The sequence below is a fragment of the Plutella xylostella genome, chromosome 11 (genome assembly GCF_932276165.1).
Source record: "Plutella xylostella chromosome 11, ilPluXylo3.1, whole genome shotgun sequence".
NCBI lineage: Eukaryota > Metazoa > Arthropoda > Insecta > Lepidoptera > Plutellidae > Plutella > Plutella xylostella.
In genome coordinates this window covers 3752813-3769458 of record NC_063991.1, presented here as the reverse complement: position 1 = coordinate 3769458, position 16646 = coordinate 3752813, and the positions used below count along the sequence as shown (strand labels likewise).

Below are 16646 nucleotides of genomic sequence, written 5' to 3'. Positions count from 1 at the left end.
CAAATGGCGGAAAAGCTAACCTCAAGACCAGAAGTACCTAAGTATGAAGGTTTTATAAAACTATTCTTACCCAATGCAGTGCTAAACACTTTATTCAGCAGACTATCGGTGAAATTATCATTTATTAGCTTTAAGGGTGCGAATAGTTAAGAATATTTTTAGGTTTTTGACAAAAACACATCCAAATAATGAAACACAAGCCAAAGCCAAGCTGTCATATATATTTCATCATTGACATTTTTATTTACTTATAATTTTTATCTTGCTTTTACTCGAGAATACCTGCAAGTAAGAGCTCTCAAGAAGGAACATGTGAGGCCTCGGCTGTGGCGGCGGTGGTGTTAATGTAAAAATGAAATACTTAATCTGTGAAATTAAAACACAAACCACAGAGTACTTTCATTTACAAACAAAATGTCAATGATATATGACAGCTTGGCATAGAGAAAAAATAAATAATTGTGAAAAGAGTGCCATTTCGAGGAGTTTTTTGTCATACTCTATACGTCATACTGAACAGCGCCATCTCTTTATATTTCTCAGCCTCATTGTACATACATACATAGCCCTGTTGGGACACCCTGTATGTATAGATATTGTTATCACAAGTTATTTACTTCAATCTATAAAGATATAGTGCAGGTGGGTTATTCCGTATTTCGGATAATTCCGATTTTTGCCGATTTCTTCCAAACGCAGCGATACTTTGAACCGTGGAACAAACCCAAGCAAGAAGATTAAGTTGCCATCAAAGTGAATGGTTCCACGGTTCAAAGTATGGCTGCGTTTGGAAGAAATTGGCAAAAATCGGAATTACCCGAAATTCGGAATAACCCACCTGCACTAAATAAAATAAAAATAAATAAAATAAAAATAAAATCTTTTTATTTCAGGCACAGGTCCCATAGTTATACATAATACATCAAAATTTAAATTTAACATAATTAACATCAAAATTTACATTTAACATTCATTGTTACTTAATTTACAATTATAAAGTAAGTAAGCAATTAAATTAAATTATTATTAAATTGTTATAAACAAAAATTATGAGATTTATTTAATGTCAGAATTGAATCGAATTAGTTTGTCAGAGAGTGTGGTACAAATTGAACAGTTTGATTAGGCATTTTACATATTTTATCATTAGTCTTAAGGCCACAGAACGGTATGGTTTTTTGGTAAACAGTTACAAAAATAGTTTTAATAATTTCATTATTACAGTTAACAATTCTATTGTGAAATGAAGTTGTAAGATTACGCATCAAGGCAAAGAAGTCTTTGACCCCATTCGTGGCAAACATGGCAGAGGCACCACACCGCCAGGGGAGTTTCAGCATACATCGAAATGCGTTATTATACTGAACACGCAGAGTGTTCATGGCACGCTGCGTGTAGTTCCACCATAGCTGACCAGTGTAGAACGCCTGGCAGTAAGCCTGAAAAAGGGTTATGCGAACCTGAATCGAGCATTGAGAAAATGTTCTCGCTAACATATTACTTTTCATTGCTAATAAACGCCTTTGACGTTCAAGATCATCATTATCTTTTAAGTTGTTAGTGAGGAGGTGTCCTAAATATTTAAATTTTTGTACAACCTTCAATGGAATTCCATACATATTGAGACAAGGACTACAAGTAGACTCGTTTTTAGATTGAAAAACAAGGATTTCCGTTTTATTTACATTATACACAAGACTATGGTCAGTCGCATAGCGCTCACAGACCTCCAAGAGCCTGCCCAGTCCTGAGACAGAGGGACTCAGCAGCACCATATCATCCGCATAGCTTAAATTATTTATGCATTTGCCCCCTATATGGCACCCAATCCTCATGCTGCTGAGTTCCTCAATCAAACCATTTACATAGAGGTTGAAAAGACTCGTGGAGGTCAGACCCCCCTGTCTCACTCCACAAGATAGCTTATATTCTTCTGAAATGGCACTTCCCCATCTAACATGGTTTCTCTGATTTCCATACCAATACTGTAATAGATTTGTTATCTTACATGGAACATTAGTACTTCTTAATTTACACCATAACTTATGATAACTTATCGTATCAAAGGCTTTGCTCAAATCTAGAAAACAAGCATAAATTGGCGTTTTACGAGCAGTATAGTATTTAACAGTATTTTTAAGTGCAAAAATTGCCAGGTCAGTTGACAATTTGCTACGAAAACCAAACTGAGCTTCGTTTATAGGCATATTTTCTTCACTCAAGTGATGACTAATTAATCTTTCACAAATTTTTGAAAAAATTGTAGCCAATGATATTGGACGATAATTTGATAGACTTGAGAGGTCACCAGTTCTATTTTTTACAATCGGCACTACAGTTGTTTTCATAAAATTCATAGGTAAGTAACTATGATCAATGCACGCATTCAAGAGGACGGCGAGTTTCTCACAAATTAATGAACCTCCATATAGAACATGCTCAATGCTGAGCCCGTCATGGCCCGGAGACTTGCCACGCTTCATAGAAACAACACATTTACGCACTTGGTCAGCCGTGACGTGTAGCATCTGTGTGTCACGTGATTCGGGCTCAGATGGCTCGTCCCGTGCTACCCGCCCGCCCAGCGGTAAGTCCGGAGCGGGCGGCGACCACGGGCCGGCCGGCGGCGGTGTAGCCGTGCCCTGAGACGGGCATGCCGCGCCACGACGGGCACAGTCACTCTTACAGTTCTTACATTCCAAATTATCAACCTTAAATTGACTAATAAACATACTAGCAATTTCAGATTCATCATGACTGCCATTCACTGACACCGGGAGGCTTGTTTTATACTTTAACTTATTTGTTTGTTTCCAGAATTTACCAAAGTCCTTGTTGTGCCTACTAAAAGCGATTATGTCCATTTTTATCTTATCCTCATTCCTTTGGCACCATTTTAATTTGTTTTTGAATTCTTTCCGTGTATTATTCATGTTATTATAAAAAGGGCCAGAGCTCGGACATCCATAAAAAATCCATGCATTGTGGGCTATTTTAGCCAACGAATGACTATTTTTCACATGGTAGTTCCATCCTATAACTTGTTGTTTCTTTTTAACATCAGCCCCCCTGTGTGAGTCAATAGCAGCATTACTCAGACAATTCACCAGGCTATCATAGTAGGTATTAATCAGATTACAATGTTCTAAATTATTACAGGTTTTACCTGTACATAAAAAATTTGGATCAGAGATAAATTGTAAGGAATTTATAACTAACTCATTGTACTTGTCTATCTGGGAAGGAACCCTATTTCCCCATAGTATTTTATTAATTGTGTTACATTTTAAGTTAATTTTTGGTACTATAGAATTTATGTCAAAATCGATTATAAGTGGATAATGGTCTGACCAGTTAACATTATTATCAACACTTACTTTAGTTATTAAGTCCATAGCCGCCGCCGTCACAACACAGTGATCAAGCCAGCTTATTGTCCCATGCGACGCACTGCGATATGTAAACGTATTGGAGTCCTCACCTAACACAGATAAGTCCGCACATTGCCATCGTTGATCACGGCAGTATTCAAGGAGCTCACGGGCAAATAAGGATTCTTTTTTCAAGAAGTTTGCGTTAAAATCACCGAGGGCTACTATGCATTCTATATCACTACCCTCTACTATTGCACTAATCACTCCTAGGCACTCAGTAAACAACGGAAGGTTGACATCACTATCACACGGCATGTACACGGACAGCACAATGAAGCTTCTGTCAGCCACCTCCACTCGTACCGCAGCTACCCGCTTGGACCCTGTGTCCAGCGGGGTGACGTTCCTGAAGCGCGTTTTCCTCCACAGGACCGCGACTAAGACATATTTGCCTTAACGTAGTTACACCACACAACAGTTATTACATTTATTAGCTAAATGTAAGTTCAATCTATTTATGTACCTACCTACATGCAACAATAAATAAAAAACAAATTAAGTACCTATTATAAATATAATTCTTTATTACCTCGCATATAACAATGTTTCAGTTCAGTTTTGTTCATGTCACTTGTAAAATAATATGCAAGTGGGTGTGTGTATTCCTTTTTTATTCCTTTCACCATGAAAACCAATTCATGTTTTGATAGTAAGCAAATCCTTTCAATTGATCCCTAGCGGCATCATAATGCACTTGTGGTGATAAAGTCATTTCGTCCAAGATAATATTGCATCATTTATGCTCGTGAGGCCAATCTTTGACGACATTTATCAGTTTGGTAACACATAGTATTTTAATCTTCAGCGGATATGAAGATGTCAATCGCTCTTTGCCAGTGCCGCCATTTCAGCTCGGTTCCCGTGGAACCACATGGAACCTGGATCCATATGGAATCTGTCAGGTCGCAAGAATTTCATAAAAACACTTTTTGCGGATAAATATGCTTTTTCTTGACAAATCATGTTTATTTTTATTTGTAGGTAAGTATATAAAATTTATAAATAACGATATACCGAGAATATAGGCTTTTAATACAAAAATGTTATTTACGAGACATTTTAAGACAACTGACTGAACTGACACTGACACGCAATTTCTTCATAATAGCCATAGATCATGACAATGTAACATTCAAATACTACTTATCTATGTGTCTTGTTATTGTTCTAGGGTCTTGTTCATAACGCCATCTTACATCTTTTTTGGTAATAACAGTAATATAAAGAGATGGCGCTACCTTCTACTAAAAGTTCAACCATTAAGGCACTGACCCCCCCCTGCAGCTTGGCTTTGGCTTGTATTTCAGTATTTGGATGTGTTTTTGTCAAAAACCTAAAAATATTCTAAACTATTCGCACCCTTAAAGCTAATAAATGATAATTTCACCGATAGTCTGCTGAATAAAGTGTTTAGCACTGCATTGGGTAAGAATAGTTTTATAAAACCTTCATACTTACCTACTTCTGGTCTTGAGGTTAGCTTTTCCTCCATTTGTTTGCTAAATCTATGCTACACACAAGAGTGAATATGTGGCAGAATGTAGAGTTGTCGGTGGCTGTAGGCTCAGTGGAAGTGAGAGAGCCTGCAGAGGTCTTTAATTAGCTGGTGGTAGGGGGTGAGGGCGGCCTTCCTCTTCAAATGCTATATGAGTGTTTGTTTGTGGCCTCCTATTCAAAAAGTCTATATCGTTTTAGCTCTAAATCTGGTGCAGTAAACAGATTATCATGCTACAGTCTATTGAATTTTTGTAAAATTATGAACTATAAATCTTCTTGCATGTTATGAAAACTGGTAGAAAATGGTTCTGAATACCTACTTACTATTTTTCCCACCTTTTACACTCATGTATTTCTGCAATAAAGGATTATATTGATGCTGTTTCTGAAGGCACAAATTCTAATTTTAGGCTGTCATAACCTTATATACATTCTTTGTTTATAATCAGGCTGTATGAGTGTTACTGTTAGTGAGTGGACTGATGGTCGGTGGAGCAGAAGAGTGGAGACCACGTACCGGTAAGCACAGCGTTTGGTGGCCCCACGCGAGATGGACAGACAATACGGTCAAGTCCACGGGGAAGCACTGGATGCGGGCCGCCTCCGATCGGACAAGGTGGAAATCATTGGGGGAGGCCTATGTTCAGCAGTGGACGTCCTATGGCTGAGATGATGATGACGATGATGAGTGTTAAGTCAAATCTCATATTTCACTGGCAACATTTCTAGTTTTACATCGCTAAAATTAAATTTTGTGCCTTCAGAATATATTTCATTATATTACTTAGTTAGAAGTCATTAATTGCTATTTGAATATATTTCTCATGTTTTAGTTGTACGAAACCACACTATAAGATGGAGGATGGCATGGACATAGAGGAACATGATCTGTTGAACAACCCTACTGTGATGAGTGTGTTTTCAGATCTTGCCGTTCTCAAACAAGAAATAATTGATTTTGATACAAATGAAGGTGTAGCACCAGGTTTGTAATTTGAATGCTCTGTTAAGGATACATTTATATTATACAACTCTGTTTAAAAATTATAGGGAAAAGATCAATTAAACACAAAATCTTTGTTATTCATCAAAATGTATTTTATCACAATTATATTATCAAAGTATGCTCCTTCAGAAACGATACACATACGCCAACAAATAATCTAATCATCAAAACATTTTTTAAACAATGTTCCTGGAATGAGTTTAATTCTCGCTGCGAATTCAGCTTTTAAAAAAAATATTGGATAATTATTTGGCATATTTGTATCGTTTCTAAAGGAACATACTTCATGTGGTTTAGGTAGGCCTAGACTTAAAGGTGCACGATTATCACTAACCATAATCGAATAATTTGATTATAGACTTTATTCATATCCTTTTATTCTAATTTCCTCTTCTCTATTTTCCTCTTATTCGAATAGTGTAATTTGATCATTCGATTATCAAAATTTGTGGTTCACTGGTTTGCAAATTCGATTATTGATATTAGTGGTATCAAACCATTCGATTGTTGCTGTCATTCATAATCGCCCATCATTAGCCTAGACCTAGGCTACCACCGCATGCAGTTTGTCGTAGGTACTTACTACTTACTGGACACCCTGTACTAATGAGGAAATATTATGCTGGCCTGATCAAGGTTTTCTAAGCTATACCTACTCATCTATGGTTGAATGGTGTAGTGGTTAGTGACCCTGACTGCTATCCCGAAGGTCCCGGGTTCGATTCCCAGCTGATATAAATTGTTAAAGACAGATATTTGTTTGCACTCCGGTCTTGGTTGGCTTATGTGGTATCTACTCTCCGCTATGGAATTATATTTTGGGGTAACTCAACGGACAGAGACAGGGCATTTAAAGCACAAAAAAGATGTGTTCGGGCCATATGCCGACTGAAACAAAGAGATAGCTGCAAACTATACTTCAAAAAGCTTTCTATTTTAACCCTGACATCTCTGTACATATTTGAGGTTGCAATATTTGTAAAATGTAACATGAGCCTATTTAGCTCATTTAGAAGTGAACGACTTCAAAATAAAATGTGTGCCATACCTAGGAAAACAGCACTCCTTGACAAAAGTATATTCGGAATGGCAACAAAAATATATAACCATCTTCCAAAAATACTAAAGGAAACCGCTGACATTAAAATATTTAAACATAAACTGAAAGATTTATTATTATCAAAATCATATTATCATATAAATGAATTTTTTGATGACTTTAATGATTGAATGTGCCTATTTATTTACTTATAATTTAATTTAGCTTGATATTTTTAATTTTAATTTTATATTGTTTTCTATTGACATTATTATTAATTTTTTTGAAGCATGACATTTTTAATTTTTTTATTAATACTGTTTGAATCAAATTTGATCTATTGACACTATTTCTTTTTTTAAATGTATTATTAATGTGCATGCAGTGTAAAATTATATTTGTACACCCTTCAAGGGTAGAATATAGCAGAATTAAAATTGTTATAACATCTTTGTACCTACCTATATTCAAGCAAATAAATGAACTATTCTATTCTATTCTATTCTATTCTTTGGGTGTTGATATTAATATTTAATATGTATTTGTGTAAATGTATCTGCTGTCCGATACCCATATTACAGGCTCTGCCTAGCTTGGGGTCGGATGGTGTGTGTTTTTTATGTGATTTTTATTTTAAAAATTTATCTTCCATAATCATATCATTCCATTCCATTCTCTGTGAGGGTGTAAGTACCTGCACCGGGCTCTCTCGAGTGGAACCTTTGCATGTCCCCAAGGTCTAAACTGCCTTCCTAAGCTTGGACCATTTCCCACCACGCTGGTCCACTGCGGGTTGGTGGGTTCACATATCTAGATGTGCTAGATCTAGATATGCAGGTTTCCTCACGATGTTTTCCTTCACTATAAGAGTGATGGTATACATTGTACTTAAGTTAAAAGAACTCATTGGTACATGTCAGGGCCAGGATTCAAACCCGCATCTCTGGCGTTACTTAATTTACATAATGAAGTAACTGACTGGTGTAGTGGTTAGTGTCACGTTATTTATTTCTTCCAAATAAATAACTTACATCATAGTAATTAACTTAATAATTTAATTGTAAATTCCCTTTTAAAGTATCGACTTTATCGATAACTTAATCTTCGGCGTCGATAATTCTTCAAATTATCGACGCGTTCCCATCCCTAGACAGCGAAGCGGTCTTTTGTTCTTGTCCCCACTATCGCGGCAGCCCCACTCGGTGACCACTGGCTCTCGATCATTCGTCCACGGGCTACGGCATCGACTGCGCGTGACCCTACCTCACGGCAGTCCTCTAGGTGCCTAGCCCGCTCTAAAGTGTCGAATGACCTAGACTTTACCAGTGGTGCCTTGTGCGTGTCTTCCCTAATATCGGGGTCCAAGGTCCACGCTACAAACTCCAAGGTCCACGCTTACGTCCACGGTACGGTTTACCTACTCCGCGGTTCACCTACTTCTACGGCTCGCCCTCTACGTGCTGGTTCGGCAACCCCCTGCCTTCGTGTTGCTGACCACGCCGCGCAGCCGAGCTACACGCCACGCGCACGCAACGGCCACGTGACCTGCCTGCCTACCTACCTGGGCACTGGAGAAGAGGACTTCCACGCCGGTCGCGTTATCGGGATTCCACGCCGATACTCTTCGACTCAGGGGAGTCCCTATCCGTGCCAACTGAAAACTGACTGATCGTGTAGTGTAGGCCTAACCCACGTTGACCTTTAAATAAATTTGTGTCAAGCTGAACCCTGGCTTCTCATTTCTTCTCTCCTCTTAGCTAGCCATTTTTTATAAGCGCGACACTGGCGCCCTCCACGTGGTTCTAACGGTCAGTCATTTCTTGGTTGGTAACGTGGCTTGTTTTGTGTGCGTGCAACTTGCAAAGACTTCTTTTTGTCAATTTATGTTATTCCCGCTACACCTCGTAACTGTGGTACTGTGTTTTTAATCTAGTGCTGTAGTTTATTCAAAACTTTTGACATCGATAATATTTTCCTATTTAAAATATTTATTTGATTGTGATCGTTAAATTTCATTGTTGTTTAACACAGTACAATAGTTGCATTTTGTTTTCAGCTGCATCTTTTATGCTTTGCTTATTTAATTTACTGTGTACTTGAGAAAAAACTGTCTACTTTAATTGATTTTGTAACAGAACGGAATCAATGAGTTAAGTAAACCTGATCACACAGTAGTTTTAAAAATGACGCTATTCGCTATAGTTTTAGATTTTCGGATAGAATCAATTTTTACTTTCATTTAAACCCATTGACATTTACCTTAAATTCCTTGTTTTTAAATTTATTGACTGGACTTTAACTATTAAAATCGTTAACTTTTTTAACATTCTACCCTCAGTTTGAATATTTTCTTTTTAAGTTATGATTCTGCTTGTGTTAGCAAATTATTATATTTGCTGCCTCTTTGAATGTTAGGTGGCCTTATTAACCTCTAAATGTTTGATGAGGCTTATTATGATTGAAAGTATGAAAGATTTTTGCAAGAGATGTATAAATGTGTATGTAGTTTCTTTAGTTACAAAGAAGTATTAAGCTGCGGATTTTGACTTTTAGGAGGTCAAAATCCTTGGGCAGAAAGGGGGGTAATGTCACGTTATTTATTTCTTCCAAATAAATAACTTACATCATAGTAATTAACTTAATAATTTAATTGTAAATTCCCTTTTAAAGTATCGACTTTATCGATAACTTAATCTTCGGCGTCGATAATTCTTCAAATTATCGACGCGTTCCCATCCCTAGACAGCGAAGCGGTCTTTTGTTCTTGTCCCCACTATCGCGGCAGCCCCACTCGGTGACCACTGGCTCTCGATCATTCGTCCACGGGCTACGGCATCGACTGCGCGTGACCCTACCTCACGGCAGTCCTCTAGGTGCCTAGCCCGCTCTAAAGTGTCGAATGACCTAGACTTTACCAGTGGTGCCTTGTGCGTGTCTTCCCTAATATCGGGGTCCAAGGTCCACGCTACAAACTCCAAGGTCCACGCTTACGTCCACGGTACGGTTTACCTACTCCGCGGTTCACCTACTTCTACGGCTCGCCCTCTACGTGCTGGTTCGGCAACCCCCTGCCTTCGTGTTGCTGACCACGCCGCGCAGCCGAGCTACACGCCACGCGCACGCAACGGCCACGTGACCTGCCTGCCTACCTACCTGGGCACTGGAGAAGAGGACTTCCACGCCGGTCGCGTTATCGGGATTCCACGCCGATACTCTTCGACTCAGGGGAGTCCCTATCCGTGCCAACTGAAAACTGACTGATCGTGTAGTGTAGGCCTAACCCACGTTGACCTTTAAATAAATTTGTGTCAAGCTGAACCCTGGCTTCTCATTTCTTCTCTCCTCTTAGCTAGCCATTTTTTATAAGCGCGACATTAGTGACCCTGACTGCTATGCCCAAGATCGTGGCTGTCGATGATTCCTGGCTGGGGCAGATATTTGTTTAAATACAGATATTTGTACTTGGGTCTTGGGTGTTGATATTAAATATATATGTATATGAATGTATGTATTTGTGTAGATATATCAGCTGTCCGATACCCATAATACAGGGTCTGCCTAGCTTGGGGTCGGATAGCCGTGTGTGAGATGTCCCCACATATTTATATTTATTTATTTATAATTATAGCACTCACACTTCTCTCTAACATTCCCCTGCATACATTCATCAGAGAACTCATTCTATCCACAAATACATCACATTCTGGTGCTTCGGCGAGCAGGGAGCCGAGCGAGACGGCCGCGAAAATATGGTCGATGCGGTTTTCATACATTTTGATATGTGCATGTACAGTCAGCTGCATAAGTAGCTATACACTTTTGTACCGTATCAAACTACCTACTCCACAAAACGACAATGGTTGAATGAACAAACAGGAAGTTGGTGAGTTTGACAAGGTTCAAAAGTGTTGCTACTTATGCAGCTGACTGTACTTCTAATCCAGTGGCTGACATATCCCTGTCTTAACAAAATTGAATGAAACTAACACTAATCTGGCTAACATTTTCACAGCAGTGACAAACCACAGACCGACTCTAGCGTTGTAAACTAAAAAGTAGAATATTTACTCTTTCTTCATTCATATCAAGTATTCATATCACTTATTTATTTGTAGTTAACATTCAACCTTATTCAGTATAATATTAATTAATATCAATATTCATATCATTGATATAAGCACATTAATTATATATGTGCGGGGTGCACCTATTCTGGTTGAGGGAAGTACGGCGGGCAGGGATCAGGAATGAAAGACTTCTATTCTGTTCACCAGTCAGGAAGTGAGAGAGCTAGAGCTGTTGCTTGCTTGTTCTTCTTCTTGTTCTTTCTTCGCTGTTTGCTTTTTAACTGAATTGACTGTGAGGCGCGAGCGTCGCCTTTTATACCATTCTCTACGGATGATAGAGTATTCCAGAAAGCTCTAGAAAAGACTTAATGTTCTACTTCTTAGTAGAAACTTCTAGTTCCGTGCTGCCATCTGTTGTTGAATAGATGAACTACATAGTTAGGCTACTTTCTACTAGATGGCGCTAGTTTCCTCACTTCCAGAGACATATTTATTTATTAACAAGTAAAACTATTATTCTTGTCCCGAACATTACTCCCGCCGTGCATTGACGCCGTGGTCGTCATTGCAGATCTCGGTGAGGGACGTCTGGCTCCGCAGGCTCGGAGGGCAGGATGGCCAGCTCGCTCGTCGCTCTCTGTAGGCTTTATCATTAGTTGTTCTCGACGACGGCGGCGGCGGCGGCGCCTGCGGTGGCGCGGCGGTTCTCTTCGTCTGTGGCATTGATCTGTGGCTGTAGTCTGGACCACACTGTGGGGGCGCCCTTTGGGTCTGTGTACATCTCGCGTAGCTGTGCTGCTCACGTTCATCTTCGATGCCCATCGCCTGTCGTGGACTGTACTATGATCTTCGATTGAGGCGTCGCGACGGGCGGCGTAACGGCGACATGAACGTGAGGCTTCTGTTTGTCTTGTACACTTGGCGAGAGTACTGGTGGCGCGTCCTTCTAAGTCGCTGTGGGGGCGTGTGGGCACGATGAGTGGCTCACGCAGGTCATCTTCACGCGTAGTCAGGCAGTTGACTCTATTGTGTTTCTTATTCACTGTTCTCGTGTGCGCTCCGTGAAGAACCCAGCCTAGAGGCGTGTGTGAGGCGACGGGTTCATCCTGTTGTCCTTGTCGCACCTCGCTCGCGATGAGAAGATGACAATTGTCTTGACCGATGAGGATCTTTGGTCTTGCTGCTTCGTACTTCAGCTGCTGTGCGATGTCACGCAGATGAACACAATTTCGCAGATCTTCAGATTTCACCGTCTGTGCGGAGAGTTGTATGTTGTCGATGGTCCGTGCATTAATCGTGTACTGTGCGCGTTCTCCCTGTAGAGTCACTTTGACGCGGCGAGAATGGCACGCGTTCATCTTGGTGTCGGCGATGGCGGCTATGTTGAGCGGCTCGATGGGGCCCGTGAGGCCCGCCTGTCTTGCTATGGCCGCGTCTATAAGCGTGACGGTAGAGCCATCGTCGAGCAGAGCGTGCGTGTGTACTTCTCCCGCCGGTCCGACGATCTTAATGTCGGTATGTGTAATATGAATGTAGGAGGGTAGGTCTTGCGCTTATCAATAAACGATCAGTCTAAGCTTGAACGCGTGTTTCACTTGACTCCTTTACATGGCGCAGCCGGTTTAAGTTAAATTTAATACGGTTAAATACAGTATATTATTTACGTACAGATCTTCGTTATACTGTAGATAGTAAATAAAAAATAACTGTAGTGCAATATACCTATAGTTCGGAGTGAGTGACAAATAATCTAACACCGTAGTAACAAAATGGAGTCCGCATTTGTACCTCCGCCGCCTTTTCATTTTATGAACAATTTGGACAATATTACTAGCGGAAATTTATCATCGTCGTGGACAAAGTGGAAAAACTCGTTTATAATTTATAGTGAAGCGTGTGAGTTTCACACTAAGGACCCGAAAGTGCAAATTAGTATTTTACTACACGTGATTGGAGAACAATGCCGTGAAGTGTATCAACAGTTTAATGAAACTTTCAAGGACACAGCCACCTTACTTAAAAAGTTTGATTCATTTTTTTTGCCGAAAAAGAATCTAACAATAGAAAGACATAAGTTTTTCACCAGGAGTCAAAGCGAAACTGAGTCAATAGAACAATATGCATTCGAGTTGAAGAAAATTGCTGCAAGTTGTGAATTTAAAGACTTATGTGATGACTTAATCAAGGACAGGCTAATATGTGGTATCCGTGAAGTAGCCTTAAGAGAAAGGTTGTTACGTGAGCCCGAATTAACGTTAAAAAAGTCGTTAGAAATATGCAACTTGGCACAAATATCCAGACTACAGGCAGTAACAATCAAACAGGAAAGTACGGAACATCGAGCTTTCGCTATTGATCAGCAGTATGGTGGGTCTACGTCTGCGGCCATGAGGAACACCGAGAAGCAGGGGCAGGCGTACTGGGTGTCGTCAGGACGAGGACAGCGCGCGACGGGTCGCGGTGCCGCGGCCGGCTGGTCACGCGGCGCTCGCATGCGACCCCGTGCGCCGCCGCCGCCGCCGCCGCCGCCGCCGCCGCGGGCGCGCTGGGCCGGAGCCCGGCCACTCCACTTCCAACCCGATGGACACCAACGGTTTAACCAACGTAGTTACAGTGATCGGCCAAATGAAAGTGTTAAGTGTCATTCGTGTGGTATATCACATGACAAAGATAAGTGTCCGGCATTTGGTAGGCAGTGTTTCAAGTGTAACAACTACAATCACTATTCACGGATGTGTAATGTTTACGAGATGTGCGTAGAGGAGTCTCCTAATGAGGTAATCTATTGTTTGAATAAATCACATAGCGATTGGTCTGCTGTTATCTGTATTAATGAGTGTGAGATACGTTTTAAGTTAGACACAGGTGCGGATGTTAATGTTTTGCCTCGTAGGTATTTACAAGATATAGGGTTATCAGAAACTAATCTTTTGAAATCGTGCATAAAAATAAGGGGATATTCAGGCGGAGATATAAAAGTAGTTGGTAGTTGCAATCAGAAAGTAACGTACAAGGGCATGGAGTATATTCTCGAGTTTATCATTGCTGATGTAGATTCTCCACCTATATTAGGGCGCTATTCTTGTGAGGAAATGAATATGGTCCACTTAGTATCAACAGTAACAAAAAGTATGAGCGAAGAATATAGAACAAGTATTTTAAATGAGTTTTCTGATGTTTTTGAAGGGTTAGGCTGTATGCCAGGTGAGCATAAAATACAGGTTAATCCAAATATTAAGCCTGTAGTTCATGCACCAAGAAAATTGCCGCTTGCCTTGAAGGATAAAATAAAAATAAAGTTAGATGATATGGTACGTCAGGGAATAATCGCCAAAGTTGAGGGACCCACTGACTGGGTCAGCAGTATGACAGTAGCAAGGAAAGCTGATGGTGATTTGAGAATCTGTTTAGATCCGAAAGATCTAAACAAAGCTGTTAGGCGTGAACATTTTAGGTTACCTACATTGGATGAAATCACAGTAAAATTAGAGGATCTAATTAAGAATTGCCAGGCATGTCTCACATTCAAAAATGAAAATTCACGGGAGACTCTCATACCGCATCCAGTGCCGACGCGAGCGTGGTCAAAAGTAGGAGCCGATATCTTTCATTTTGAGCGGTCTAGTTATCTATTAGTAGTAGATTATTTTAGCAAGTTTGTAGAAGTAATACAATTGCTCAACTTGACGTCTGAACATGTGATTGAACAATTAAAAATAATTTTTAGTAGGCAGGGCATTCCAGAAACCTGTATGACAGATAACGGACCAGAATTTAGCTCCTCCAGCTTTACAAAATTTTCAAGAGAATGGAATTTTAATCATGTGACGTCATCACCACGGTATCCTCAGTCTAATGGACAAACAGAAAGATTTGTACAAACAATAAAAAATATTCTAAAAAAGACGAGATATGACGGCTCGGATTTTAGACTAGCATTATTAGAGTTACTAAATACCCCAATTAGTAGTACGTTAGCATCTCCTTCGGAGTTATTGAACAGTAGAAAGTTAAGGAGTGTTATACCGTGCACACCAAACCTTCTTATTCCGAAGATACATAAAAATGTTAAAAGTGAATTAGAAATTCGACAGCAAAAACAAAAGAAACATTATGATAAAAGGGCGCGTGACATGTTATCTTTGAAAGTGGGACAAAAGGTAAAAGTACGTATAAATAAAAGTTGGCAAAATGCAATAGTCAGGGCATTGCGAGGAACAAGGTCATATGTAATTGATGTACAGGGTGGTGGTACCTTGATAAGAAATAGACGCCACTTATTGATAGACTCGGAGCATAGACGCGACCGCGAACCAGCTGATTTCACTTCTCAGTCAATGACCTTGCCGTATGATGACATAGTAGTAGCTGAAAATCCCCCTGTAAACGTATCTCACTCTCACAATGTGGCTGGTACTCAACGTGTGACTCGTTTTGGCAGGACCGTGAGGCCGCCTGACCGCTGGGGCTATTAGTCAACAACAATGGCATAATATAAGTACCTACACCTACTTTGTCTGTAAGCATAAGATATTTATCACAATAAAGTAATTCACGCTACTTATATACCTACCTATGATTTTGTTAGATATTTGTAATAGTTATAATATATGTATTCTATAATTATGGTGTTAAATTGTATAAAACATCGCCCTATACAAACTAATATACTTAATAATACAATGAATTATTGGCTACTTACTTTGTTATCGCTAGGCTAACAATGCTAAGTAAAATAAATATGTTATAGTAATTTTGTTTGTTAGTCTATTAACTAGTAAATAAGTTACTATAAATGTCATTTATATAAAATAATGCCGGATTGATTATTACTTGTTATTGTTATCTTTCAATTTAAACATTCAATCTAAGATCTAGGCACTTAGTACTTACCTATATCAACTACATTTGTTTTTTTTTTGTGAAAATATTTGTACTTATACTGTATGCATGTACCTTCTTAATATACCTAAACTAAATATTCAATTGATTATGATGTGTAATATTGAATAGGCATTTTTCTTGCATGTTTTTCTTTTTTTTCTCTTACATGAATTTTGTGACTAGCATAATCAAGTTTACTTACTTACTAAGTTTTTTTTTGAGGGGGTTGTCGGTATGTGTAATATGAATGTAGGAGGGTAGGTCTTGCGCTTATCAATAAACGATCAGTCTAAGCTTGAACGCGTGTTTCACTTGACTCCTTTACACTTAACAGGTAAGATCTTCAGATACGCGTGTGTTTTTCGCGGCGACCACACTGACGATACTGTTTTCGGTACGGTTTCTGTTGCTGTGACCGTTGATCTTGTGAAGTGCAGCAATCTATGATGGAAGTAATTGCAGCCATCTTCTCCGCAGCGGTTTCGCTTGCAACTGTGAGTTTTATTCTTGTAGCGAAGGCATCGGAAACATAGTCGCTGCGATTTGGCTATTTCCCATCGCGAGTTCACATCTGTTTCTGCGAACTGTGGACACTCCGTGATGTTGTGTCCCTCTGTGGCGCAGTGGCGGCATTTTTCTATTTTTTCTATGACTGTGGCCGCTGTGGTGTAAGCTCTCTGCATTCTGTTTTGACTGTGCTCTGCGGGTTCTGTCTCTGG

General features: G+C 39.6%; 4 protein-coding genes across 10 annotated transcripts in view; 2 read left to right on the top strand and 2 right to left on the bottom strand.

Annotated features, from left to right (window-relative positions):
* Window positions 1-219, bottom strand: part of LOC119693357 (zinc finger protein 681-like) — a 77417-nt gene extending 77198 nt beyond the window's left edge. The window contains exon 1 of the mRNA XM_048623961.1: window positions 71-219. The gene's annotated coding sequence lies outside the window, so the exon portion shown is untranslated. The remainder of the gene's footprint in view (window positions 1-70) is intronic.
* Window positions 1-16646, bottom strand: part of LOC119693291 (zinc finger protein 1 homolog) — a 538991-nt gene that overhangs the window by 293819 nt on the left and 228526 nt on the right. The gene's annotated exons all lie outside the window — the stretch shown is intronic.
* LOC119693302 (zinc finger protein 62-like) overlaps window positions 1-16646 on the top strand; it is a 159265-nt gene that overhangs the window by 112952 nt on the left and 29667 nt on the right. The window contains exons 1-3 of one of the 4 annotated variants that reach the window (XM_048623990.1): window positions 4343-4859; window positions 5381-5450; window positions 5765-5916. In XM_048623990.1, coding sequence (XP_048479947.1) covers window positions 5386-5450; window positions 5765-5916 — 217 coding nt within the window. In that variant the 5' untranslated portion in view covers window positions 4343-4859; window positions 5381-5385. Of the gene's footprint in view, window positions 1-4342; window positions 4860-5380; window positions 5451-5764; window positions 5917-16646 lie in introns of those variants that run through there. The other 3 variants (XM_048623989.1, XM_048623991.1, XM_048623993.1) reach the window with 3 other exon arrangements.
* Window positions 12556-16227, top strand: LOC125489149. The gene is made up of 2 exons (XM_048624013.1): window positions 12556-13820; window positions 15485-16227. Exons 1-2 carry the CDS (start codon window positions 12813-12815, stop codon window positions 15500-15502), a joined length of 1026 nt encoding a protein of 341 aa, XP_048479970.1. The 5' UTR covers window positions 12556-12812; the 3' UTR covers window positions 15503-16227.

Coding starts and splice junctions, on each gene's coding strand:
- LOC125489149 (XM_048624013.1), top strand. CDS start 12,813: ATGGAGTCCGCATTTGTACCTCCGCCGCCTTTTCATTTTATGAACAAT.